Here is a 23267-nt window from a genome sequence, read left to right as displayed (position 1 = left end):
TTCTGCAGTGAAGTCATGGACTGACTCCCCTTCTGACCAAGATAAGTGGTAAATCATCCTTAATTCCCCCGGGTCTTGGGCACCACCCCCAAAGGTGAGATGGTCAAGTTCTCCAAGGGCCACTCTAGGAATGAACCCGGAATCCTATCTTCTTCAACTTCCTTTTTACATTTCGCTGCTACCACCGGTGGCAATTCTTTAGCTGATTTCAAGTTGTCTGCCCATCGACACCCCCTAGGACTCTGATATCCTACCCGGAAGCCCTTAATAAATCCCCAATGTATGCGCAGCGTTGCCTCCTTGTCAGGATAAATGAAGAGCCACAGGCCCATGGCCTCGATCTTAACTGCGGTAGGGGCTCTTTGGCCCAGACTGTCCCCTCCCCTTGGTGGCCCTCCACTGTTCTGCTGGGGGGCCAGTGTAAAACACTGTGTGTGTGGATGTCTTCCTCTGCATTTGGAGAATTCGTGCTCAAACTTATAAGGGTGCCTGGAACAAAATCCTTTATTAAAGTTCCAACATTCCCCTGTGGTGGCCCCTGTCTGTTTTTGTATAAAACCTGCCCCTCCTGCCCCAAAATGTGCCCCTCCCACTCCTTGAAGAGTGGGATGTGCCTGAAAGGACCGGTATGTCACTGGGAGGCCGCTAGCTGTATGTGTGGATGCTGACGATTGTGTAGAGGACATCCACTGCATCCATAGCTCCTGATCTACCTCCCCCAAGGTTTATCTGAATTGATGCTCACCCTGGCCCTAAATTCTTCATCATAACTCAGCCAGGCGAAACGCCCATAATGCATCTGTGCCTTGCGAATAATATCCATGTACTTCAGCAAGGTAATTGCACTCTCTAAGTGCTTCTTGTGATAAATGCTGGTATACATTAATAATGCGGATGTCCAATTTTCCATGTTAATGGGCACCCTCTGCCTCCTTGTCAACTCCCACTCCTCTTCCTTTGATCCCTCCTTCGCCTATATCTCCCTATGTAGTAGTTTAAAAATGTCAACATATTTGTGCTTCCATATTCTGTTTCATATTTTCTCAGATAGATGCAACCCCAATTTCATCGGCAGCTCCATGTATGGCATCTTTTTGTGGTATTTATCATCTGATTTATCATCTTTTCCTTCATTTCCTTCCACTTTGTCCATCCGGAAACTCACGCCTACCAAACATTTGGCACCATTTGTTCCCTTGTCTAATGCAGGCGCCGCAGCTGCACCTGTTTTTGTCGCCAGATCCCTCACCGTCCCATCACCCACACCCACTATCCGGCAGGGTTTCCCTTTTGTACCATTGTCCCCACCTTCCCATGCTGTCTACCAATGCCCATTACCTGAGAGTCCACCATCGACCTCCATGTCCTTTTCCCGACTGCTGCTGTTCTTTTTCTTCCCCGTAGGCTTTAACATGTCTGTGGTCGCACTTGCCTCCTTTAAAACATCAATCTTTCTGGTTGCCTTCACTGCTACCCCAGAGCCTCCGGCAGCCACTTCTTCGTCATCACGCACTTCCCCTTCTTCCCATTCATCACTCTCATCCGCATAATCGAGCACTATCTCTGCCTCACTCTCCCCTGCCCCCCACACATCATCACACCCCCCTTTCTGTCCTTCCACACTCATGCCACTCTTTCTGGCTAATCCTTCACCGCTGCAATTGCTGCGCGATTCCTCGCCGGGGGGTCGGCCACCGCGGACCCCCCTTCTGCTTCCGACCAGCATCCTGGGGCTGTTGTGCACCCCACTGGCATCCCACCCTTCCTATCGGCCTCACCTGCCGTTCCCGATTCCCCCCACCAGGCTGCTCCAACCTGGGGGTCCTGTGCACCCCCGGGCTTCACCGCGGTGCTGGCGGTCCATCTCCCTTTCTCGGTGGCCCGACTATTAGTTACCCAGACCCACGGCCCCCCCCCTAGTCTCAGGCACCACCTCCCAGGAGTCGCTGGCTGTGGGGTCCTGACTCCCCCACCTGGGGGCTGATGCTGCCGACCACTCCCTGGCCTCACACATCTTTGAAGGAACAGCATATCTTTTGTATCTTCATTATTGTTCGGGCATATCTGCTGGACCTGTCTTAAGAGCCTTCAGCCCCTCCTTTGTGATTGCTCACACATATTTTCCCACCACTCCTCAGTCTCCTGAATTATGCGGCGCTGCTGTTTGATGCACACCTCCAAATCCATGCACTCTCATCTGGGCAAGTAAGCGGGGGGAATCCCCCTCTCCCCGCCACTTTTGCCGTGGTCCTCTGTTAATGCACCCTGTCTGTATTGTGGGCTTTGCTGTGTTTGACATGACTTGGGCCCGAGCCTACCTGGACTTTTTTTCCGAGGGTCCCAGGCTGCCTGATGCCTGCTCTACATTGCTCTCAGGGGCGGACCCCTAGAGAGGTCCAGGGTGCCACTCTCTCCCGGGAGCTCCAACTCACTTGCGGTTACATTTTCCTGCTCATCACGGAGTCGCGCAGGCTGGCTCTTCCTCCTGCCTCCACGCTTGGCTCCAGCATCCTTTTTCTGACACGCCCTCTACCTCCGGACACCCTCACGGTTTGTGGCGACTCCGGCATACAGGCCGCCACAGCTGCAGCTACTCCGCTCGATGCGGACTGCGTGGTGCTACCATGCCAGCTCACGCCTGTTCGAGGACCCCAGGCTGCAACAGGTCCGCATGTCCCGCCCGGCCCAGGACTAGCAACGCGGTCCTAATCGCCTCATTATCTGGTAACGCCATCTCCGGGAAATCCCCTGGTAGGCAACCTAATCTGCTGCAATGACAGGGGAACGGAGATGAGCCCTAACTAATTCCCCCGGGGAGCACTACTAGGCCTCAAACCAGGAAATGTTAAATCCCCAATACAAAATCACTCCTACCCTCCCGATGATGCCAGGTGTAAGGAAGAGGCTGACTCCCTCCTTCCTGACATCTTAATACCCCACCTTACCTCCCCACCCTGGCCTTCCGGCCTTGCGCAAAGACTGGCCTGCGACCCTCAATTCCCCCAGGCAGGGGCGGATTGGTAAGGCGGGCATTCGGGAATGGGCCGTAGGGCCGGTGCCTCAGTGCCCTCTGTGGGCCGTTTTTTCTCCCCTGTCCCAGTCCACAGAGAGTGGACTAGGAAAGGGGAGAAAAAAAAACAGCCCACGGAGGGCACGAGACAGACAGAGAAAATGAAAGCAGCCTCGCTGTGCGGCCGGACAACAATTGTCAGCTGTGGCCTCTCCTTCACCCCTGCCCTGCCAAGCAATCAAGCTGAGGCTGGGCTGGGTAGGGGTGATTGTTTGCAAGAATGGGCCTCCCTGGGGGCCAGGTGTTTCTCTGTCCCCCTGGGGCCCATGCAGCCCGGAAACGGTGTTAGTCTTAGCACCTCGCCCACAGCCCTTCACATTCAGGGCATAGTGGACGAGGAAGAATGGGTCTTGCTGTGGGGGCCAGGTGATGTTAGGAATTTTTTTATTTTATTTATTTATTTGTGCAATTTTATATAGCGCGGACTTTACCCGAAGCTGTCAGAGCGCTTCACACAAGGAACAGCAATAATACATGAGGAGAAAAATTACAAGTGGACAAATTACAAAAGCAAACGTTAAGTTACATGAATCAAAAGTGACAATAGTGAGCAACCAAAATACATGAGGTAGCAATCGGTACATTACAGGAGGAAAAAGTGATATGTGTGCAGGTTACAAAAGTGTACAAAATACAAGTAGAGGTATAATACTGCAATTAATGGCAGACACTCCAGCAAAAGAACAAACGTTACTTAGGCAATGGTGGCACTTGTGCAAGTATCTAAAGCAAACAAAAGTGAGAGGTAGCATACAGTGTGATACCAAAGAAAAGTGACGTGTGCAAGTTACAAAAGGGTACCATACACAGGTACAAGGGTAATACTACAGTAAATTGTAAACACTCAAACTGCCAGAACACACTGGGAAGGCACTTCCCATGCACCAGCTTCACCTCAGCCTCCCCCCTGGCTACCTGGCTACCTTGGATGACCCAGAAAGCTGTGTTTTGTGCTCCCCTGCCAGGACATTTTCCCCGAGGCCTGGAGGGCTGATTAATTTACTAATTACAGGGGCCTTACCTCTGTTTATGTGCTCCTGAGCTGAAAGTCTGGGGAGGGCTACGTAGGTTAGTAAAAGCAGGGGCTTTGCTGCTTTTCAGGTGCTCCTGTGCTGGAGGGCTGGAATAATTTTGTGACAAAAGGGGGCCTTGCTATTTTTTTTTTAGTTGCTCAGCATGTAGGCCATTGGCACCTTTGCCCTGTGTCCTGTGCAAGAACAGTATCCTCCCACTTTCATTCCTTGTCTGTGCAAATGGTGTTTCATGAAAGGGCACGCCCCTTGAATGTGGGCCACGCCCCTTAAATATGGGCCACGCCTCTTGAATGTGGGCCACTTTTTTCGTCAGTGCCCGGGCCGAATTGTGATCCCAATCCGACCCTGCCCCCAGGGGCTGGCATTAATGAGGTGTGCTGCTGCATATTTGTTTCAGGACAACCGTCTCCATAGTTGGCAAATATTTGGGGTACTTTATGTGTATTTTTACTGTCCTGCCTGCGCATAAGTGGGTGAGGTGTCCCTTACAAGTTGCCCCACCCGCACCACTGCAGGGGTTGCAGAACCCTTTGTTGAGTCTCTGTGCCTTAATGCTGCCAATAGGCCCCAATCCCGTGTGTAACACTTGTATTGCGTCCTTGCTTTTTAGCCAGCAATACTTTACGTGCTGGAATGTTTCAGTACATGCTTAACATTAAAATTAATTAAACTGCATGTCCAAGAATGCACGGTCCTGGCTGAAGGTATAAGGCATGGCATGGGGCATTTTCTTAACTGCTATAAGACCTGTTAAGGAGATCAGTTACGAAGATGGCACTGCATAAAGGGTGGCATCTTCTGTTGGGAGCAAAAATTAAAGATCAGCGTTTATACATTTCTGCAATTGTTGCCGCTTTCTAGATCAGTTGCTTAGGCGCTATGTATTTCTCTTAATGAGGATCCGAGAGTGTCTTGGTTATTAGGCTGAACAAATTGTTATCTATATTTTCTCCACTAATATGCTCTGTAAATCTTGCACCCTCACACAGATCTACCTGGTCAACTTTATGCCACATCCAAAAATGGAAACATCTTCCTGACTTGGAACCCACCAACTTCTTTCAAGTGTTTTGTGATTGAATATGGTTCGAACGTTTCCAATATTAAAATTAAGTCAGGGAGGAAAAGCAGCCATTATACACTTAAAGGTAACTTATCTATCTTCCAGGAGTGCAACATTGGTTAAAAATTCAAAGGTAAAAATAAAGTTTGATGCCATTTTTCGATGACTGAAAGGTACCTAAGATGAAATAGTGACTTAACTTGTAGTCAGCAAGATCAGACATTCAGGCGCCAGTAACTTCAACAATATTTTTTTATTGTCTACATGAACAGTAGCAATTATTATAGTTAGAATATAATGTTTTTTTTACATAAAGCATGTCATTGGCATATTTAAATACATTATTCTTAATAAAATTATAGAAAATGCTGACTCGAAAGTGTTATGATGCATTTACAGCTACGTCTTTTGTTGCATTTTTGAGGCAGAGCAAATGATGCCCACTTGTGGGTATCAACACCTTTCACGTGGGAACCCAGGTTACTTACAGTTAACATAATGACGCAGGAGGCCGGGTCCTGTACCCTACAGACCTTGTGCTTCAGTGTAGGCCCTTTGCTTGGCTCAGCAGTGGGTACAGCGATGGGGCTGGGACTGCTGTCTTTGTGTAGTCCCCATTTCTTGCCTTGTTGGCTCTCTTCTGCATACAGCTTCCGCTATGTGGTCGAAGTCTAGACTAAAATCGATAAAACAGAGGTGGAGAGGCAGCTTGGAGGACTTGAACATGTCTATAAGCATTGACATGGCCAGAAAGTTTGTTGATGTACCTGTTGCTTTTTAGATCTTGTCTACATTTATTCATTCATAACGTTTTATATAGCCCGAACATGATCCCGAGGGATATCAGAGTGCTTTACAATTGAAGGGATAGGAAGGTAACAGTTGCGTTACATGTACACAGCTTCAGCAATCGGTCGAGAGCATAAAGTACACAACATACATACACACAGACTTACAGATTCACAGAGACAGGGACTTTTGCACAGTTCCTTTCAGTGATTGGTGGCTGTGGTTCAACTGGCCTTAGACAATGTTAACAAAGATTCCCTTATCACTCGTGTCAGCCCAAGCTATTTTGTGGGTGTGAACATTGTAAAAAAAATAAGTACACACACATACACTTTTATTTTCACCTCTGTTTTCCCATAACCCACGCCAACCACAACACGTCCATTGCTCCACGGGTGGCTTCTTGACCCCCACTGTTTTTTAATGGGTTTTTTTCTTCGAGCCCAGCAACTGCACATTGCAACTGGCCTCCTCTCTACTAGTTTTGCACTTGTTTGCCTTTATTCTTTTTATCTTTACTATCTTTACTTTACCATTCTAAAATTGTCAATTTTGGAACTGTGAAGTAAAAGAACCAAAAATGGCCAAAAGTGCATCAGGGCGTTCATCCTGAAATGGATAAAAGCATTCCAAGATGGCTACTGTGTGCAGCAATGTGTGCATATGCATCGCAACACATGGCCATGCCTAAGTCATGAAGGGCCTGCAGTCAATATGTTCCAGTACAGTTGATGGCCAGTTTAGAATGTTAAAATAAAAATAAACAAGACTTGTTCAAAGGTACTAAGTTGGCACTCATATACTAAAGGTGAGACCTACTGCCTTTGCAAGTGCTTCTCTGAAGATCTACTTACTTGCAACTGAGATTTTAGTGATTCTCTGCTTATTGATTATGTGAACCCCGAGATGAATCGATGAACACTTTGTGAGATAGAAAACATTAAAAACGTTTGGAAGCTTGGTTTACTGTTGAATCAGCCACTACAATTTCTTTTATAAGTTAGATGCTCTGCAAGGGATAATAGTCCCGGTTTGCAGTTTTATTTCTACTTCACAATGGTTAAGATGGACTCATATTTGTCGGTAAATTTAATACGCTGTAAAACAGAATGTACAACACTCTGGGGCATATTAGCAAGAACCTCGTTAAAATTATCGCCGTTTTAGCGGCAGGAAACTGCTGCTAAAACGGCGATATTGGGCTTGCTAATGTACGTTATGGAATTCCAATAGAAGCCCAGGTTAGATGTGCAGGACATCTAACCTGGGCTTCTATTGGAATTCTATAACGCATATTAGCAAGCCCAATATCGCAGTTTTAGCAGCAGTTTCCTGCCGCTAAAACTGCGATAATTTTAAAAAGGTTCTTGCTAATATGCCCCTCTGTATTTAAAAATGGCTTGTTATTCAGTAACCTTCCTTTCTTAATAATGTCCGAACTTCAAACATATCCTTTAGTGAGCCTTAGTGAATTTGTATAAGCAATACTCTGCGCTCCTTGTACTGTGTATAGTTCACTGGTCATATAACTGAAGCTGTCATACGTGGTGTAATCTGTAATTTAATGGTTGCACATTTTACCATAACTGGCATTTTTTTGTTGTTGTTTAGGTTTTGAAAGTTATTTCGATTATCAGTTAGATTTCTGTATAATCTAAGTAGAGAAACGTAACATCCCTGTAACAGATTTTAACTTTAACATGCTCTAACTTTTATCTATTCTTCAATAATAATTGGTTTTCTACCAACTTTTTCCTAAAGGGCCCTTTGAAGAGGGGAGTCAGTACTTTATACTATTGCACACATTTGAAAATTGCAACACAAAGAAAAATGAAAGTACATTTGGAATAACCTATATATATCCAGTTGAAGGTGGTATGTATAAACCTTGTTGAAGATGCTTTTAATGTAATGCTTTTTTTCTGGCGTGAGCTCACAAGAAACCTATTTTAAACAAAGTAATTTTTATGAGGTAATCTAGATTTGTTCATGTGTTCATTTTCTGCTAATTACTTGAGTTAAAGCCTCATTTTAAAACACTTCTCACTCAGGGTGAATTTTGACTGTTTCTTTTTTTTTTAATGAAGTTCAATTCATATGTTTTATTGCTTTCCAGCCTTTTGTAGGCAGTTTAATTGGTGTTAAGGATTAATTTTCCTCAGCTTAAAAGAAAACCCTACCTTTGTTTGGAGGTTGTTCAAGCTTGAACGTTTAAAAGGATTACCCCTCTATAGTATTTTCCTTTCTTTGAATTCCATGCATTAATTATGGTACTATTTATATTCGAAAGACATTTCTTTATATAGATGAGAGTTTGTGATTGAGTAACGAAAGCAAAAGACTTGAGGCTATTGTCTAATGTAGTTACATAAGATTACGTCTGCCTTAGTGTATTCCAAGATTTTAGGTTTCGCATGAACAGCACGCATGCATTGTCAGCAAAATGTATTGTTAAAAAAACTTTAAAACGTGCTTTGGAGCCCTCCCATTACTTACCATTGGTTGGCTGCCACGTCACTCTTGCTCCTTTCTGCTCCCTCCAGGTGCTTCCAGTATTAGTCCCTGCCATGGACCTAGTACAGCTTCCTGTCAGGGGCCAGTGCCCTTCCACAGGTCACTCAGCCCTGCAGGTACTTTTTTTTTGTCATGCACTATCGAAGTGTGCATGTCTGCATTCCGTCTTCTGCAACTCTACCTCATGTTGCTTGTCCTCCCCACCTTGTTCACACTGTGCTTTGTTTAGCTGCTCCCTTCTTCTCCCCGTTGCCTCCCCTCACTGCCCATTGTTGCTGCTCATTCCCCTTCACTTCTCTTGTATTGCTTTTGTTTTGTTTGCGTTTACTTTAGTTTTTTTGTAGGGTGAGCTCAACCTGAGGGTATTAGAGATCTTTACCGGAGCAACAGTTATATTACACAATGACACATTCATTTTTTAGGCAGGGGGGATTAAATGCACGACCCTCCAATTGTTGCTGCTCCCACTCTCCTTCCTGCTGTGCAGTGTGGCTTAAAGTAAAAAAAAAATAAAGCGTTATAATACATCAACGCTGGTCATTTCTTATCACTATTTTTCTCTACTTTAAGTCATGTTGCACAGTAGCCCACTCAGCTGTGCAGCATAGCTTAAAGTAAATTATAAAAAGACCAATGACGCATCAACGCTGACCGCCTCATATCGCTTTTTTCTATTTACTTTAAGGCATGTTGCACATAGTGGGCACCATCGTGTGCGATTCACCCCTCCATAGCATCTCCCCATACCTTCCATTACCATCCCCTTTTCGACTCTTTGGCTGCCTCTGTGACGGATCGCCTATGCCGTATCCAGCATTGAAATTAATCGACTCGGTAGCGGACGGACACTTTATTGTCCTGACCCTGTGAAACTTACTCGGTGGGACGCCAGATCCGGCCCGGAGGGCTCTCCTATTGTGAATCCACACTTGCCCTGCCTAATCTTCACTTGGGCTGTGCGCTCTCAACATCTGGGAGCTCTTTATTTGTTCTTTGTACCGAACATCTGAACGTTCAAGACCTGTTGGTGACCTGTGCCCTTCCCCCATTCATTTGGATTTTAATTCAGGTTACTCCTCTATATAAGGAGTGTACCCCCGCATAACCAATTAATTGGAATTTGGACCGGGTATCCTAATATCCAGAACAAGAAACCCTTATATGGAACCCATGATCTATTTGCGCCCTGACAAAGGAGTTTAGGACCATTAAGTTCCTTTTCCGAAACGCGCGTCGGCGCCTCTTTTTGCTCTTTCTTATATTTTTGTATTATTGATTGAAATGGATTGTTATTTACAATATACCTTTTGAATTTTGTGTGTAGTGAGTTTGTGATTGTGTTGTAACTGTATGTGCAGATGGAGTGTTTGAGTGGTTTTGACTGACTGAGTATGTCTGGTTGTGTTCATGATCCTTGGGGGTTCTTTTGTGTGTATATAGTACAAATATGTATATATAGATAATTTATTGTGTACTGTGGTCACGAATATGAATGTATACTGCTATTATGTTTGAAAATATTAGAAAAATATGTAAATAAAAAGTGACAATATTTTTTGAATAACTTTTGCTTGTGGGACAATGTTTCTTAATATATGTATCTAGGGTGTACCACCTAGTTGAAAATATTATTAAGTGAGGGGGGCTTGTTCTTGCTTTTTTCCATTTTTCCCTGCCCCCCCCCCCTCACTTTATCAGTTTTTCAGGGACCCTCTGTTGTTACTATTGAAGCCCTCCCATTACTTACAATTGGTTGGCTGCCACGTCACTCTTGCTCCTTCCTGCTCCCTCCAGGTGCTTCCAGTATTAGTCCCTGCCATGGACCTAGTACAGCTTCCTGTCAGGGGCCAGTGCCCTTCCACAGGTCACTCAGCCCTGCAGGTACTTTTTTTTTGTCATGCACTATCGAAGTGTGCATGTCTGCATTCCGTCTTCTGCAACTCTACCTCATGTTGCTTGTCCTCCCCACCTTGTTCACACTGTGCTTTGTTTAGCTGCTCCCTTCTTCTCCCCGTTGCCTCCCCTCACTGCCCATTGTTGCTGCTCATTCCCCTTCACTTCTCTTGTATTGCTTTTGTTTTGTTTGCGTTTACTTTAGTTTTTTTGTAGGGTGAGCTCAACCTGAGGGTATTAGAGATCTTTACCGGAGCAACAGTTATATTACACAATGACACATTCATTTTTTAGGCAGGGGGGATTAAATGCACGACCCTCCAATTGTTGCTGCTCCCACTCTCCTTCCTGCTGTGCAGTGTGGCTTAAAGTAAAAAAAAAATAAAGCGTTATAATACATCAACGCTGGTCATTTCTTATCACTATTTTTCTCTACTTTAAGTCATGTTGCACAGTAGCCCACTCAGCTGTGCAGCATAGCTTAAAGTAAATTATAAAAAGACCAATGACGCATCAACGCTGACCGCCTCATATCGCTTTTTTCTATTTACTTTAAGCCATGTTGCACATAGTGGGCACCATCGTGTGCGATTCACCCCTCCATAGCATCTCCCCATACCTTCCATTACCATCCCCTTTTACAAAGAAACACCAAAGCAAGTATATGGTCTTTACTGCATAGTCTTTATTAATTTCAAGTAAACGCAATCCTTACTTGGTTGATGCTCTATCAACCCTTCAACATTTATTAGTTTTTAAAAGTTCCACACACATGATTATAAGGCCATAGGATTGTGCAATATATACAATACAGCCACCACCTGATACATTTTGTATTTACAGTAGAAATCTCCAGAAAGGCACACTTGATGCGGGTTGCGCCAGCAGGCCACAACCAATTCTTTGTGGGGTTGCGTCAACAGGCCACAACCAATTCTTTGTGGGTTTGTGCCAGCAGGCCACAACCAATTCTTCTCAGCTCTCCAGTGGAGTAACTACCCGCTGTCTATCTCCTAGATGCGGCCACTAAATTCCTCAGCAACAAGCGCCACCCGCATCTCTGGTAGAGCTGGAGAGTCCAGGACCACCAGCAGGTCAGCCCTCTCTCCCACCAGCCCGGAGCCCCAGCGAACGTCCGCACTGCTGTTCCAAGATCAGACCGTTCCCACCAACCCAAATTCCCTGCCATTTTTCTTGCCAGGGACCCCGCCACAGGGCGAAAAGCTTCCTGGCGCTCTCGCCCTCCCCTCACCAGCCGCCAACCCTTCTTTCTCCAAAGCTATGGCACCTAAGATGGTTTGTATGAACAATTCCAAACCTGTTTCTGACAGATTCACTCCATCCGCCAAATATAAACCCCCTTGTGCTACCTGTATCAAGTTATGCCTGATGGCCCCTATCGGTGAGACTCTCAAAAGTTTTGCCACTTCCTGGTTTAACTTCTTCACTGACCTATTCTCTGCCCCTGCTGGTGCATTATTGGGCCAGACCGTACGAGGGATCATTTCTGACCAAAATATTGTGGACATTGGAAAAGCCTTCTGCGCCTTCAACAGCGTGTAAAAAAGCTCATCCTTCATCCCTCTCCGACCAGCTGGGATCATGTCATTCCCCCCTGAGTGTATCACTAGCACATCTGGGATGGGCATGCCCTTATCCAAGGCCCTTCCCAGCTGCCCTATGACATCCTTCAAACGCAGCCCCTCTGTTCCTAGCCAGTGGTGATTCATACCTTTCCCCCGCGGTGCCCATTTCTCCCTGGCTTTCACCCAAAAATACCCTGCTTTTCGTATATGAGAATGGCCGCACCAGCATACCTGCGTCCGCCGCCCCGAGACCCCTGCAGTCAAATGAAATAAATTGAGAGAAAAGAAAAGATGTCTTCATTAGCCGACTGGCCCTTAGCAGGGGCTGTCCCCCACCCCTATCTTAAGTTAGCTGCGGTCTCACGTATCTCTCAAAACAGGATGACTTCCATCTGCCTACCCGCTTGATGGTATCTACGGGGAGGCCTAATGCGACCGCAGACGTCGCAGCCCCGATACGGAATGCAACGTGAAATGTGCGTATCCTCGCCTGACTTAGCCAACGATCGTTTGCATAGGCTAGTAAACTGAAATCTTGTGAGGGGAGAACCATCCTTGTGCACCAGCAGTCTACCGTCAGCCTCCCTCGGACGTACCTGCATGAACTCTTGCCACGGAGTATCGGAACAATAGACCGTCCCTGGTGCTGCTCGCATTCGGACCCAGACCCCTTTTCCCAAGGGATCTGTCTTTGATCTCCTCACTCTCCCCTGCAGAACTCCTCCCGTGATTAGCACATCCGTCCATCTGATCCCTCCCTTTTGATCGACTTTGGAAGCCGGAACCAGCTCTGATATACAGAAAGCCCCAAAGAAAGCCAAGGTGTACGCTAGTAGCAACAGTCGCGTCTCATAGGTGGAGCTGCATACTTGCGGCAATACTTCCAAAATCCTCATCAATCTATTGGCATCTATAGGCCTACTGTGTTATCGACCCCTGGCACATGTTTAGCTGTAAAGTAAAGATTACGCAGCAGGCAACCCCGGACCAATTCCTTCAGTAAACGTAGTACCCATGGACATCTAGCTCTCTGGTTATTCACGGCCATAACTGCTGACATACTGTACGACCAGAATGTAATGCGCTTATTGGCCAAGCACGGGCCCCAAAGTTGCAGAGCCATCACAATAGCGAACAGCTCTAAAAATGTGATATTGCGAGACAAACCTGTTTTGACCCAATCTGCTGGCCAATGCTTCAAGCATCACTTTGACCCTAGAACTGCCCCAAAACCCACGCTGCCAGCCGCATCTGTGTAAAGTTCCAATTCTACGCTGGACTGAGTTGGTTGCTGCCAGATCACTGTGCCATTAAAATCTGCCAAAAATTATTTCCATCTGCATAATTTGCTTTTGACGTCCGGTGATAACCTAGTATGGTGATGTTTTGCCCTCAATCTCGACATTGCCCTGGTGATGCTACATGAGAAGGCCCTGCCCATGGGTATCACTCGGAGCGCAAAATTCAATTGCCCCACCAAGATTTGCAGCTGATGCTGGGTCATCAATGGATGCCTCAAAAGCTCTCACTTTCCCCTGCGGGAGGCAACACACTCCCTCCACGGTGTCAATTTCTATACCAAGGAAGGTTAAGCAGGTGGCTGGACCTTCAGTTTAGTCCCCCGCCAACGGTACTCCCAGAGCCTCCGCCAACCGTTGGAAGCCCAGCAGAGCCTTCCCACAAGCCGGCGAGCCCCGTGGACCCATGAAAAGAAAATCATCCAAATAATGCACCACATCACATGACCCAACTATGTCCTGCACCACCCAGTCCAGGAAGCGACTGAAGGTTTCAAAAACTGCACATGCGATGGAACAACCCATTGGCATACAGAGGTCCATGTAGAACTGCCCTTAAACCTGAAACCTAATACCCTGGTGTCACCTGGGTGCACCGGCAGGAGGCGAAAGGCTGCTTACACATCCGCTTTAGCCATTAACGCACCCACCCCCAAATTCTGCAACTTCTGAATAGCCGTGTCGAATGTGGTGTAATGCACTGCCCAAAGTTCTGGATCCAACTTGTCATTAACTGACGAACCAGGAGGACTAGACAGTTAATGGATTAGTCGATATTTCTCCACTTCTTTCTTTGGCACTAAGCCCGAAGGAGAGCACACCAGATCCTGCCTTGGTGGGTGCTGGAAAGGTCCTGCCACTCTCCCCAAAGCTAGTTCTTTCAGGATCTTTTCCCTCGCCACCTCTGGATTCCTCAAAACTGACCGCTGATTAGGCGGAAAGACTGACGAAGGTGGGGCAGTGGAAGGAATGTGGAAACTAAATTTAAAACTGTGATATAGCATTTGCACCTCTTCCCTTTTTTTCATAACGACTGAGCAAGTGCGCCAGAACATTGAAGCGTATGGGTGTGGGCAAAGCATAAGGATGATTGGGCAGGACGACCTTTGGCCTGCACCTGGGCTGGAGTGCGCTGCTCTTTGGGTTTCCCCAATTTTTTGAAACACCTGATCTTGGGGTGATCTTGCACTCTGCAGAAAGCGCATATGTGCTTGAACTTGCACGCCAATCCCCAATTGCACTCATTCTTGTTGAACTGCCAGCAAGCTTGTCTCTTATTCCCCGCCCCTTTGTCCCCCCGAAAGGACTGCGAGGGTTTAGAAACGGGTGTTGACGAGTGAAACTCAGCGTACCATATATTGATCTCTCTCTGGACCCATGCCACCTCTGGTCTTATCGCCTTCATTTGCCTAAATTTATTGTCGTATTGCAACCAAGCCAAGCCCTGAAATTCTGACGCCGCCCCATGAATCATTGACATATAGCTTATCAACTGCGCCGCTAAACCTTGGATGCACTCGACCATGATTGCTGCATATATCGGGAAACCTGGAATCCAATTCTTGATCGACCATTCCACCCAAACTTTTTTCTGCTTAACCTCCCGCTCCTTGCCTACCCTGTCCCTCCCAGGTACCACGCCAGCATTGATTTTTTTTTTTTTAATTTTCAAAAACCTTTATTAACATTTGTGCACATACACACAGTTCGCCCCTACAACCACAGCATGGCCGGCAGCATGTTATTCCAATCACTGAGTTTCGATATGTGAGATATTTTGAACATTAATTTAACACAGCATGCCGCCTACAACCACTTCGGCCCGGCCGCGTATTGAGCTAGGTCCAGTTTATTCTACAAACGCAGGTATGGAGAGGTCGGAACAACATGGATACAGCAATATAGATGTGTGGATTATATATTTAGCATGCAACACATATCCCACCCTTCTTGCCTAGTACCCTCATATATGTATGTCTCACGTATATCCACAGTAATTGCATGCTTCCCAAACAGGCGAGAAGTCGATTTCAGTGTTACTAATAAGTAAAATTTAGTGTCAGTGCATCTCACCAGGACCAGGGTGTCTCTCTAGGAGAGTCGCAAGCGTGTTACACCTGCCCGGGACCGTGTCGTCCCGGCTCTCATTAAATGTGTAGGCGTCCCTTCCTAATTAGGTCTCAGGAAATGCTCTAACTGTAAGTTCTCCACATTGCCCGGTGCAGGTCATACGAGAGGGGGCGTATTAAACCCCATAGTGGGCCTATTACGTGGGCCTAGCATGTATCAATCAGGACTAGTGATTATGTTTGGGTGTGGTCTTTCTCTAAGTCCGACAGGGCGCTATCCGTCGACTGAGTCGCCGTCTCCATAAGGTCGGTGTGAAGTGGGCCCCAGATATCTGCCGGTTTAGATGTCATCGATTGCATTTCTGCATATATCCCATATTGCTCCTGACAATGCACAATGTCCTGCATCCATTCCTTAAATTTGGGGGCACGCCCCCTTCCCCATCTGCACGCCAGTTGTCTTTTGGCCAATAACAATGCCACATTGGTAAATTTCCGGCTACTCCTCGGGATTTTTGCCGTATAGCCCAATAAAAACAGGAGAGGCTCCATCTCTATCGTGTCTTCTATCATAAGCTCCAGCGCCTCGTGGACCTGCCCCCAGTATAGCTTCACCTGCGGACACTCCCATGCCAAATGCATGAAACCAGCGTCAGGATGCTTACATCGTTCACAATAGTCTGAGTCTGTGAGGTGAAACCAACATTTTTGGGCCGGGGTGTAGTACATTCTATCTAAAAACTTATAGTGGATTATTTTAAAACGGCAACTGAACATCATAGTCCCCGCAAGCCCGCAGCTGTACTCCCACTGTTCATCTGTCACCTCTCTGCCAAGATCTTCAGCCCAGCGCACCCTGGACGTACCCACAACTGCCGGCATATTGCCTCGTATGCTGCTGTATATACTAGACACCAAATGAGCGCCATCTGCGCTATCCAGGACCACGTTAAGGGGAGCTATGCAAGGGGGTTCATTGGGGTAATCCGGGAGCACTGTTTCCAATCCTTCTTGTAGCCGAATATAATAAAACACCTCCAAAGGGCTAGGGGGTGTTTACCAAAGAACTGCTCCCGCGAGCGGAAGACTCCTCCAGGGAAGAGGTCGCCCCATGTACCTATATCGAGGCGACGACACATATTGCGGAAGCCCACTTCTTGAAATAACGCTATCTTGGGGATGGTAGGAGAGAGATAGGCATTCGGGGTGCGTAAAGCATCTGTGCACGCAGTCGCTGCCCTATTCTCCTCCATGCCTCCACTGTGCACGTCACCGTGGTTGGCGGGGCATCCAGAGCACTAGCAGGACCGTATACAATACCAGTCAAGGGCAACGGATGAACAATCCAATCCTCAACCGCTATCTGCGGCATAAAGCTAGTGGGTTTCATCCAGTGATATATATAATGCGCCTGTGCGCTCAAATAATAAATCTCAAAGTCAGGTATATCAAAACCTCCCACGTCATAAGGCTGTGCCATAACAGTCCATTTGAGTCGTGCCTGTCTACCCCCCCCCATACCAATCGTATCAATTCAGACTTCAATCTTAAAAAAAAGGACCCTGGATAGTAAGGTATATTGAGAAAATAATAAAGAAATCGAGGCAAAACTACCATTTTAATCAATGAGACCCTGGCAGCCATCGATAACGGAAGTCTAATCCAGCGTGAGACCGAGTCCGACAGTTTGGTAATGGCCGTTCCATAGTTTAGCCGGAGTGTCTCATCCCTATCTCTGGATAGTTGGATTCCTAACTATCGTAGGTCAGTGTGGCACCATTCCAATGGGTAATCCAGTGGAAATTCGGACACAGCAGCTGTTAATGGAAACAACTGTGACTTCCCCCAGTTTATCATTACGCCAGACAGCCCACCAAAGGCGACAAACTCTCTCAATAGTGCATTTAGGTTATTTCGAGGGTCCTTGACATATAGCGTCACATCATCTGCGTATAGCGAAATCGAGAGCGGTCTCTGAAAACAACGAAAGGAGCTGTCTTTGTGTAATTGTTGGATACGGCAGGCCAACGGTTCTATCGCTATAGCGAACATAAGAGGGGACAGTGGGCATCCCTGGCGGGTGCCTCTGGTAATTGCGAAGGCCTCCGACAAGTGACCATTGGCTAGCACCTTGGCAGTGGGAGCAGTGTATAATAAACGTATCCACCCAACAAAGACCATAGGAAAGCCCATCTTATGCAGGACAGTAAACAGATATCGCCATTCCACAGAATCAAACGCCTTAGAAGCGTCCAGAAATATTGCAGCCAAGGGAAGTTCCGGGGCCACTGTTTGTATGAGTGAAAAGACGGTTCGTAGGTTATGGGAGGTCGATCTTGTTGGAACAAAACCCGACTGATCGGGTAAGATGATGCTGGTCATGAGCAAGGAAAGTCTCGTAGCCAACACCTTGGCAAGTATCTTTGCGTCACAGTTAAGTAACGACAAGGGTCGATAAGAGTCACATTGTGTTGGGTCTTTATTCGGCTTGAGGAGGGAGGTAATCACTACTTCTCTCATGGATCGGGGTAACACCCCAACCTCCAATGAGTCTTCAAACACTTCTTTTAACACTGGAGCATTATATCAATATAGTATTTATAAAACTCAGCTGGGAGTCCGTCTAAGCCGGGCGCTTTCCCATTACTGAGGGACATTATGGCCTCCCGGATCTCATCCAATTCAAGCGGGGCGCCGAGGAACATTCTATCAAAGTCGCTCAGCCAGCAGAGCGCTAGTTCTCCCAGACTACTCTCAAGATCAATGTCATCGGAGGTGTACAACTGCTTATAGTGTGCCTGGAGTGCGGCCAAAATACGATCATTGCCCCTACAGGCCTTTCCGAGTCATCCACTAGTTCTAATGGTACACAGTCAAAATATTGAATCTTTAATTTCGACTTACACTTATATCGAGTTGCTAATATCGAAGGGACAGAATATCGATGTCCAGAATATCGATGGACAGAATATCGACCCTAAGGTAAGTAATATCGAAATTACTTATATCGATAGCATATATATCGATGTTAGTAATATCGACATTACTTATATCGATAGCATATATATCGATGTAAGTAATTTCGATTTACTAATATGTGTTAGAAATTTTAGTTAAGTATTTAAATTATTTGTTATAATATGTGTTTAATATTTTTTATATAAAAATCATATATAAAAGTAAATTATATGTTTTACTACCAGAGCGGGTTGTGGGTTTTTAGGGGAATAGGGTGGGAAGTAATTTATTTGTAATTAATTAATTATTTTTTAATGAATTTATTTTGTAATTAAATATTAATTGGCAATGAATTATTTTAATTGATTAATTGATTAATTAATTGATAATTTATGTATATTTATAAGTAAATTATATGTTTTACTACTGGAGCGGGTTGTGGGTTTATAGGGGAATAGGGTGGGAAATAATTTAATTGTAATTAATTAAATAATTTTTAAGCATATTTTAATTTGTAATTAATTATTAATTGGTAATTAATTTTATTAATTGATAAATTAATTATTTAATTGGTAATTAATATTTTTAATTGATAAAGTAATTATTTAATTGGTAATTAATGTAATTTTAAATTAAATGTTATGTGTTACTACTGGAGCGGGTTGTCGGTTTATAGGGGAATAGGGTGGGAACTGATTTAATTACAAATAATTTATTATATTTTTATGTATATTTTATTTTTTAATAAAAAAATTATTTGCAATTAATTAATTCAATTGATTAAGTAATTATTTAATTGATAATTAATTTTCAATTAAATGTTAGGTGATAGTACTGGAGCGTGTTGTGTGTTTATAGGGGAATAGGGTGGGGTGGGAATAGTAATATTTACCCTTACGCTATCCAACACTTTCCCTACTGTTGCACCCTCTGGAGTGAGAATAGTAATTTTTACCCCTATGCTATCCAACACTTTCCCTACTGTGGCACCCTCTGGAGTGGGAATAGTAATTTTTACCCCTACGCTATCCAACACTTTCCCGACTGTTGCACCCTCTGGAGTGAGAATAGTAATTTTTACCCACCCGCTATACAACGCTTTCCCTACTGTTGCACCCTCTGGAGTGGGAATAGTAATTTATACCCCTACGCTATCCAACACTTTCTCTACTGTTGCACCCTCTGGAGTGAGAATAGTAATTTTTACCCATCCGCTATACAACGCTTTCCCTACTGTTGCACCCTTAGGAGTGGGAATAGTAATTTTTACCCTTACGCTATCCAACACTTTCCCTACTGTTGCACCCTCTAGAGTGGGAATAGTAATTTCTACCCCTACGCTATCCAACACTTTCCCTACTGTTGCACCCTTTGGAGTGAGAATAGTAATTTTTACCCATCCGCTATCCAACGCTTTCCTTACTGTTGCACCCTCTGGAGTGGGAACAGTAATTTTTACTCACCCGCTATCCTACACTTTCCCTACTGTTGCACCCTCTGGAGTGGGAATAGTAATTTTTACCCCTACGCTATCCAACACTTTCCCTACTGTTGCACCCTCTGGAGTGAGAATAGTATTTTTTACCCACCCGCTATTCAACGCTTTCCCTACTGTGGCACCCTCTGGAGTGGGAATAGTAATTTTTACCCCTACGCTATCCAACACTTTCCCTACTGTTGCACCCTCTGGAGTGAGAATAGTAATTTTTACCCACCCGCTATCCAACGCTTTCCCTACTGTGGCACCCTCTGGAGTGGGAATAGTAATTTTTACCCCTACGCTATCCAACACTTTCCCTACTGTTGCACCCTCTGGAGTGAGAATAGTAATTTTTACACACCCGCTATCCAACACTTTCCCTACTGTTGCACCCTCTGGAGTGGGAATAGTAATTTATACTCCTACGCTATCCAACACTTTACCTACTGTTGCACCCTCTGGAGTGGGAATAGTAATTATTGTTAAGTAAGTATATATTATATATGAATTGTTAATTTGTATTATTTTTTATTAAATATGTATTATTATTTTTTTTACCATTATTAAATATATTTAAATATGTTTAAGTAATTTATAAGTATTATTTACAGTATTTTTCATGTTTTTTAAACCCAAAAAAAATCGATATATTTAACAACGATATTTTTAACATCGATATTATTTTTTCGATATTTTGGTACTTACCATGTTGTACATAGGGCGTCGATATTCTTGCAATCGATATAAATGCCCCGATATTTGTGTAGGTCGAAATTCTGTCTGTCGAAATTCTGTCATAGATCCAGTTCTAATATGGTGTTGGTCCCCCGTGCATCCCACACCGCCCCTGACAACACTCTACCCTGCCTATCTCCCTCATTATATTGGCGAGCTTTCCAATATTTGTCCCTGAAATGCACCTCCCGTTGCGCCTCTGCCTCATATTCCGAAAGTTTGGTTCGAAACTTCTGTTGCAATAGTCCCGTGCTTTCTCCCAGCATCTGTCGCTCCAGCCCTAGTAACTCCCCTTCCAATTTCCGCATTGTGCGCTGTATGTCCCGTAATACACCAAAGCTCTTAGCTATGCACCAACCCCGGACCATAACCTTAAAGGCCTCCCAGAGCGTCTCCACACTGTCCACAGTATCCTTATTGCGGGGAAAAAATTCCTCTGTCTGTCTTCAGTTCTTCACGAAAGACAGTGTCTAACAGGGCAGTGGGCTGTAGCCGCCAAGGACACCGGGGGCGAACATATCCTGGTATAGCTAGTGTAATCAACACCGGGCAGTGATCTGTCTGGGTCCTGGCCAAATGTCTTGCAGCTATTATATAGGGAGCCAGTTCTTTGGACATAAGACAGTAGTCTATTCTTGCCCACGTTCCTGTGTAGGAAGTAAAATGTGTCCCCTCTTTAAGTCCAGGGTGTGAATGTCTCCGCCATCTACAAGTCCTCCATTCTCCACAATACCTCTCAGTGTCTCCCTTGCCCTTGGATGATACAGTGTCTGTCCATCTTCCCTATCCAATCCAGGAGTCATGGCTCATTGAAGTCCCCCCCCATACGACGTGGCGCGATCCAATATCTGATCTCACTCCCCATAGCATTGTAAAACATTTGGGTGTGTCCACATTGGGAGCATAGCAATTAGCGAAGGTAATAGTGTCTCCACCTAATCTCCCCCATAACACAACATATCTCCCCGCTTTATCTATCCGCTGACCCAGCAGTGTGAAGAGAACAGTGCGATGAATAAGGATAGCAGTGCCTCTGGCACATGACGAGTAGTTTGAGAACGCTCTGATCCCAGCCCACCTGCCAGCAAAAGTAGGGGTAACCTGAGGGGGGACATGTGTTTCCTGCAGCATCACCACATTTATTTTATGCCTATCAAAATAAGATAATATCTGTCTGCATTTACGAGCATCCTTTAGACCACGCACATTCCATGACAATACAGTACATGCATTTGAGTCTATGTCACCCATTGGAGATGATTAGTATGTATCCAACAAGCGCCCATAACAGCCCCATTTATCCCTTCCCACCTCATCGGCCCGATCTGCCACCTGCTCTCTTTCATGCCGTCCTTTTGTATACCATTGTGTACACATCATTGGTCACTGTGTAGTCACCCAGCACTTCTCACCTGAAGGCCATTTGAGTAGTCCCGAAGCACACCTGTGCACTCTGTCCACATTCAAACTGTGCAACCCCCCCTGTTTCCCCCACACCCCCCACCCACTGAAGCAACCCTAACCTGCCAGTATCATCACCCCCCATCCCACCCAGAAAGTCCCAAATAACAGGGGCCAAAATATGCCCTAATTAGAAAGCAACAGTAAGGGCATTTCCCATCAATGGTACAGCCCAACATCAAACAGGCGCCAAACAGAACCATCGGGGTACACCCTATCGGGGTCATCTGGGAACCAAACGTAGCCACCCCCTACACCTTGCCCTTCGCACTGTGCGGCCTCTTGGGGGCATAGTCTAAGGGAAGGGGTGGTGCCTGGAATACGTTACCACCAGCATTCCAATACCCGTCCACGGTATTCGCGACCAGCAGCGGTGTTCTCACACGGCAGAGACATCTCCGTAGACGTCATGGTGAACTCCATCAGGACATAACAACACCCCTATATTCAATATAAGCTCCGGGTTAAATGTCTTTGTTCATCTATTGCTCATCCTCCTGTCGCTCATCATCTTCATCTCTACGTCCCGGCCCTGTCCGTCGGAGAGCTTTCAAAAAATCATCCACCTGCTGCGGATTCGTGAAAAAATGTTTTTTTGCCTGATGGGTCACTCTCAGTTTTGCAGGGTACAGGAGCGCATAGTCTATCTGTAGTGCCCGGAGTTTTTTATTGACATCAAGGAACTTACGTCTCTGCTCCTGTACTATGGGCGTAAAGTCTGGATAGATGGAAAATTGGACCCCATCGCATGCCAGTTTTTGGTTGGTACGCGCCGCCCGCAACGCCGTATCCCGGTCTCTGTAATTTAGGAGCTGTGCGATGATGGGTCTCGGCGGAGCTCCGGGTTTAGGCCGCGGTCCAAGCGAGCGGTGCGCCCGCTCGACTATAAATTGTTTGGAGAACGCCTCAGGCCCAACCGCAGCAGGAGAATCTTTTCCACGTACTCTTCCATACGCCCTGAATTTGTGGACTCCGGCACACCCGTGACGCGAATGTTGTTGCGCCTACTGCGAGCCTCCAACTCCTCATTTTTCGCTGCAATGACTCTAAGGATATTATCCATTCTCGAGAGTTGAGTGGTGTCTGAGGCTGTGGCGTCATCATTAACCGAGATTCGTCTTTCAGTCTCGGTGATTCGCTCTTCATGTACATCTATTTTTTGTACAATGGCGTAAATGTAAATGTAAAATTGATACTTGTATAGCGCACTACTCACCCGCAAGGGTCTCAAGGCGCTTGTACGAATACCGCTGTGGAACCCATCATGGCTTTCCCTGTGAGGCGTCACTCCTGGGCACCCCCAAGGTGGAGGCCAGG

At 45.8% G+C, this 23267-nt stretch overlaps 1 protein-coding gene across 1 annotated transcript in view; it reads left to right on the top strand.

The window, feature by feature from the left end:
- LOC147726646 (interleukin-31 receptor subunit alpha-like) overlaps positions 1–23267 on the top strand; it is a 672471-nt gene that overhangs the window by 436515 nt on the left and 212689 nt on the right. Inside the window, exons 11-12 of the mRNA XM_086960699.1 lie at positions 5094–5252; positions 7718–7831. Coding sequence (XP_086816825.1) covers positions 5094–5252; positions 7718–7831 — 273 coding nt within the window. The remainder of the gene's footprint in view (positions 1–5093; positions 5253–7717; positions 7832–23267) is intronic.

The sequence above is a fragment of the Lissotriton vulgaris genome, chromosome 3_1, assembly GCF_964263255.1.
Source record: "Lissotriton vulgaris chromosome 3_1, aLisVul1.2, whole genome shotgun sequence".
Lineage (NCBI taxonomy): Eukaryota > Metazoa > Chordata > Amphibia > Caudata > Salamandridae > Lissotriton > Lissotriton vulgaris.
The sequence above is the reverse complement of the archived record's forward strand: the minus strand, read 5'-3'. Positions and strand labels throughout refer to the sequence as shown.